At 47.0% G+C, this 5539-nt stretch overlaps 1 protein-coding gene across 1 annotated transcript; it reads right to left on the bottom strand.

Annotated features, from left to right (window-relative positions):
* Window positions 1-515: 515 nt before the first annotated feature.
* Window positions 516-1120, bottom strand: LOC147986188 (uncharacterized). Its single transcript, XM_087539997.1, has 2 exons — window positions 849-1120; window positions 516-717 (listed from the first exon to the last, which is right to left on the bottom strand). Exons 1-2 carry the CDS (start codon window positions 1118-1120, stop codon window positions 516-518), a joined length of 474 nt encoding a protein of 157 aa, XP_087396123.1.
* Window positions 1121-5539: the final 4419 nt, after the last annotated feature.

Raw genomic sequence — 5539 nt, 5'->3', positions numbered from 1 at the left:
TTTAGAGACACATAGTGTGTTGTGTGCAATGTATGGGAAACAAGTTGGAAAAATTGTAACGTGCATAAACTGCAGCAAAGGTTGTGGCTACATGATCAACCTACCCATGCTAGCCGGTGCAGTTAGCGATGAAAAAGAAGAAGCAAAACAGCCAAAATGAAAAACGACGATGACTTTCACTACCCATGTCTGATGAACTACATTTGCCGTCTTTTTAAAACATCGTAGACGCATTCGAAACAGCAAACCGGTGCTAGAAACGATGAAACCATTGTAATAATGACAAACATAAAAACATATCTGCTGTAACGCCTAAAATAGGTTCATGTCCACACATATATTACAGAAACTATTCAAATGTCGCTCACACACCACCACTACATAGTTAGGCTACGCGAGGTTGCAGTCATAACATAGCACACAAACATAGTTTTCAACGAGAAACAAAGAGATAGTACCTTACATTCCTCGGCAACAGAATGTAAGGTATGCGTCCGGTGTGTAACGCCACGTGATCACTTGTACTTCTTGATGACTTTCTTGATAGCTTCCTCCACGAACTCGCGTGCTCCGGACCGCTTGTTGAAATCTTCATTCGTCAACCAGTTCCATGTGTAGATTTTCCAGAGCTCAACGACCGTTGCAGCTGTGATAGGGGGGACAATTCTGCCTTCCCACTTTGCAAAGTATTCCAGCGCGTGAAAGCCACAGTCCGTCCTGCACGAGGAAAAGAGTCAGGTGAACACGCAAAAAGGACAGTCGTAACAAAGATAGACTTCAATTCAGACGTGACAACAAAAGAGGGGTTGGATTGATGTAAATGGCACATGAAGGAAGGAAGATATTGCGTGTTCCCTTGCTTCGTAGTCGCCACATGCTCAGTCGGTAAATGCCTGATCTGGACCTTTGAATGTTCGTAGTGACGGTTCCATGTCTCTTTGAGGTTGTTAATGAAGAATTCGGCATGCGTAGTAAGGTCTGCATCAGCTTCCGAACGGATTGAATCAAGCACCTCAAAACGTTGGTTCTTCAGGTCAAGACAGATCGCATAGTGGTGACCACACTTGTCGTGTGGGTCATGTGGTGCAAGCTCCTGGAACATGGGGAACATGACCTGCATTTAAAAGTGAAGAAATGAGAAGCAGAGTTCACATAAAGAACAGCAGAGGGACAAAAAATTAGAATCACGTAGAATGTTTGGTTATGGGTGGGGGTAGTTGAAAGAAAGTTTTCGTCCATGTATGAACAAAATGTGCCATGTATTTTACTATCAAGTTGCCACATAGTTTGCACGGGATGCAAAAATCAAGAAGTCAGTGTGCACGGCAGTTGTTGCCACATGAAAACATCTGCCACATAAACACAAAGTGTAGATGATGGCAAAAAACCACACCATGTGAAAAAACATTGCAGATAGGGAAGGAGTACTCACATATTTCTTCAGTGTGAGCTTGAATTCACCGTGTTGAGCAAAATTCTTCCTCGGGATTTTGTGGTGGAAGTCACCATCCCATATTTTGCAGGTCACACTGTAATGCATGATTATCTTGTCAGCACACACATCGGTGTGATTGTTGATGTAGTCGATCCCGCATGCAACTACATTCATCGACATTTTACCGTTTGGCCTCACGGACTCGGCAAGATCACCCAGCTCGACGTACGTCGCTCCGCATTGAATGACTTTGGTTCTGTCCAAACATAAGCTGTATGAAAACGATATGACATGGAATAATCATGCCTACTAAGTAAAAAAATATATGAAAGAACTAAAACGTAAGCGGATCGTGTATAGAAAGTACGAAGAAGATGAATGGTAAAAAGGGAGCAAAGCAAAATGAGAGATTATGGGGTGTGGTCATTTATGCTTTCAGCTCCTTCATGTGCTTGCTGCTGGCCCTCGCATTTCCAAACCGCTTGACGATATCGTACAGCTGGGTCTGTTCCTTAGTGGCCCTGAATTCGGGCTTGTAGTCTTCCGCGGGAGGTGGGTGAACTACCCTCTGCTACCTCACAGAACCAGGAGTGGCACTCCTAATGGTATCCTCAGATATCGTATCTACAGGCACGTTGGAACTTGATTGCCCTTACCCTCGTGAGGACCTCCTCTGCAATGCTGCCTTCTCAATCATGCGGTAAGCTTCGTCAAGTGACGGTGAAATCTCCTCAGGGGTGGCTGCAATGATTAAAAAAGTGGGTTAGGATACCTAGAAAATCAAAAACAGATGGATTGTGAGAAGATAGGGTGCATGATGTGAGATGTAGGTAGAAAAAGTGGGGCAGTTGCCATGTGTTGTCCAACTACAGTGGCCATGTCGTAGCAACTACAATTGCCATGTAGTTGCACTGTAGTTGCCATCTAGTTGGACTGTAGTTGCCATGTCACAGCAACTACATTTGCCATGTTGTGTCAACTCCATTTGCCATGTGATTGCCATATGAAAAAATGCAGCATGGAAACAAAAAATGCAGGCGACATGGCGTGGCAAATCCATTTGCCATGTGTAATGCACTGTGTTTGCCATGTGACAGCAACTACAGTTGCCATGTTGAATCAACTTCAGTTGCCACGTGGTTGCCCAAATGTCAAATGCAGCATGGCAGCAAAAAAATGTAGGTGACATGGTGCATCAAATCCAGTTGCCATGTCATCACATGTCAGTTGCCATCACAAGTGAGAACCCCCAAAGTATATGATTGGGACAAAAGTCAAACTACAAAGATGTATACAAGAAAAATCATAAGGACATGACAAGTGTACCTTGCACAATCGGCTCTGCGAACTTGACAGCCTTCCTGCCCTTGACCATTGGCTGCGCCATCATTGCAAGCATGCCTCCTGGGAAAGCAAAGGCAACTGGCATAGGATCTTGCACCACCGGTTGATCTTGACTGATGCCAAGGCTGAAGCTCGATGGGGTAAAGGCCATTGGGTGCCTCTCATTCCTACTGGCCGGACCACGAACGACTTGCGGGGCAGAATCCAAGGGTGAAAGATCGACAAACATATCTGAATCGGCCGCTACAGAATGATCGGCCTTATTTGCAGGGCGGGGCGTGTTGTCAGCGGTATCAGCCGCAGCTTTCATGACAATCTTCTTGTTTGGGCTGTAGGGGACACCGACATTGACTGGGAGCCTGGAAGTGCGCAGATTTATGCTGGGGATTTCCACTGCGGGTAAAGGTGCAGTCTGCTCCGGTTTTTCACCTGCGTCACTTGTGCCCGGCTTGACACCTGCATCAGTTGTGCTCCGGTCTTCCGGTTTCTCCATCACATTGCTTTTGACAGGTGGCGGGAACAGTGTGGACGCAGGAACATAACCAAACTCGTCTCTCCTGCTCCTAGCTACAGCCGGTAAGTTGGGTATGTCTGTTGGTTGCTTGCGGGGGCTACGACGCCTAGGTGAAAGACCAGCACGCGAAACAGTCGCCTTAGCAGTATCTGCACCGACAGGAGCTGGAGCTGTTGTGCCAGGACTCTCACCTGTAGATGGCATATCCTTGTGAACTGCCGCCTCAGCCGCTTCTGTCGTGGACACAGGAGTGCCACCACGCACGCGCTTGGAATCAGTGTCAGATGAGCGGGAATCTTCCTTCCTTAGGTTCATCTCGGGAGCATCCACTTCAATGCTTGCTGATGGGGTGGCATGGCTCACAGCAGCATCCTTCATTGCCAGAAGAGTTGGCAATATTTCAGCTGTCCTGGCAGATACCGACTCGTCACTCCCCGATGTACGAATGCCCGTTGTTCTAGCCTACACATCTGCAGCCGGCAGAGATGGTCGGCCACTTGCATCAGAGTTGGTGGGAGCGGTCAATGGTGCAACAGCAGTATTGTCGCCTGGTGCCTCATGTACATCTGAGTTGCCCCTTGTTGACAACTTTGAATGCAGGCGTTCGAGCGTGTCCTTACTGATATGCTTGGCCCCGCGCGTAGTAGTCTTCTTCACCCTGCAAAAAAAATAAAGCACATTAAAAAGGTATTAAAAATGAACAAAAGTATGTTTGCCTTGGTAGAAATCTTAAAAAAATGAAAAACAAGTGGAAAAGCTAGTAGTTGCCATGTAAGGGGAACGTGAGTTGCCATGTGTCATAATTAGCAGTTGCCATCCAGCAGCAGTTGCCATGTTAGCCAAATTGAAGAATGATAAAAATGTCTGATCTGCCATGAATGCAATTTCAAACCTAGGTGTGGAATGAGCTCACAAGCCAACGGTAAAGATGGCAGTTGCCATTAGGTACATTAAAGTTACCATTTGGCCTAGATTCCAGTTGCCATGTAAAAACAATAGGAGTTGCCATACACTTAAAAAGGAAGGAAAAAATCATTTGGAGAACAGCAGTTGCCACGTGGGGGGCGATGACAGAAGACAATGTGACAAGCTAAACGGATGCATTGGAAAATCAAGAAAATATAGCGCTATGTCAATGAAAGCGGATGAAAAAACCTACTTCCTGACTACCTTCCTCATGTCTGGCAACACGGCAGGATCCCCGGTGTTGGTCGTCGTCGTGCGAGGAGATGACCTGGTGGAAGGGGTGTCACCGGCAATGGGGGCGCCTTTGTTCAACCGAGCAGAAACATGGGTTGGTGTTGGCGCCTGTTTCTTCGTAACTGCTCGTCCACCAGCTGTCGGCTCGCTGCATGTATGAGATGGAGGAAAAAAAGGTGGCAATTGTCAGACAGCAAACTCGTTGCTGCGCTTGACAAAAACAAGTGCAAAAAAGGATGAGTCTGTTCGAAGAAAATAGACAAAGCAAAAAACTAAAATAAAAGTTGAACCTCTTCCTGGCAGCTACGGGGTCGGTCCTAGACCTCTTGCCAGCAGAACCCTGCCCAACACCCTCTGGAACCCTCCCCCTCTTTGATGGCAAAACCCCCTTGCCTCTCGCAGCCGTGTGTTGTTTCACTTTCTCCGGTTGGGGGACATCTGTTGCATCCTTGCCCTTGTTACCACCTGCGTGAACTTCAGCATGATCATCATCATCGATGTCCTCTTGCACATTCTCCATGACATCGTCATCATCCTTGCTGAGACCGGCATCTCCACCTAGTTCATCTTGTGTGTCAGCAGGCTCTTGGGAACTGTTGTAGTCATATCGGCCACAGCAACCGGTTGGCCGGTGTGTACATTCTGGGACAAACAAAGTGAACTGCCTCGCAACCGCGTCGCTGTCAGAGCCACTGAGGGACGTCCACCCCTCAACCAACTTCCCGAGCAAGCCGGTCATTCCAGATGCAAACTGCCCTATTAGATGCTCAACAGGTGCCCTCTCCTGTGCACGAAACAAAGAAGCATCAATGACCACCGTATTGCAATCACTTGCATGACATCAAAAAATACTCCACGGCAAACCATAGATGTAGATCTTTTGATTACCTCGGCAGGGCAAGAAGGAGCTGAGTGCACGTCCATCCACTTTCCAAAGTTTTGAGGCCCCCCAAACACGCTGTAGTCTATAGCATGCTTGGCCATCAGGTGGAAAGAACAAAAAAAGAAAAAAAAAAGCTAGGACGTAAGAGAGAGAATGTAAGTTT

Source organism: Triticum urartu, chromosome 2A, assembly GCF_056163025.1.
Source record: "Triticum urartu cultivar PI428250 chromosome 2A, HENAU_Tu73, whole genome shotgun sequence".
Taxonomy (NCBI): domain Eukaryota; kingdom Viridiplantae; phylum Streptophyta; class Magnoliopsida; order Poales; family Poaceae; genus Triticum; species Triticum urartu.
This window is presented reverse-complemented; position numbering and strand designations above follow the sequence as displayed.

Excerpts from the sequence above, each read along its gene's own strand:
- LOC147986188 (XM_087539997.1), bottom strand. The coding sequence starts at position 1,120 with ATGCAGGTCATGTTCCCCATGTTCCAGGAGCTTGCACCACATGACCCA. Across the intron at positions 718-848 it reads ACTACGAAGCAAGGGAACAC|GACGGACTGTGGCTTTCACG; the intron begins GCAATATCTTCC and ends TTCCTCGTGCAG.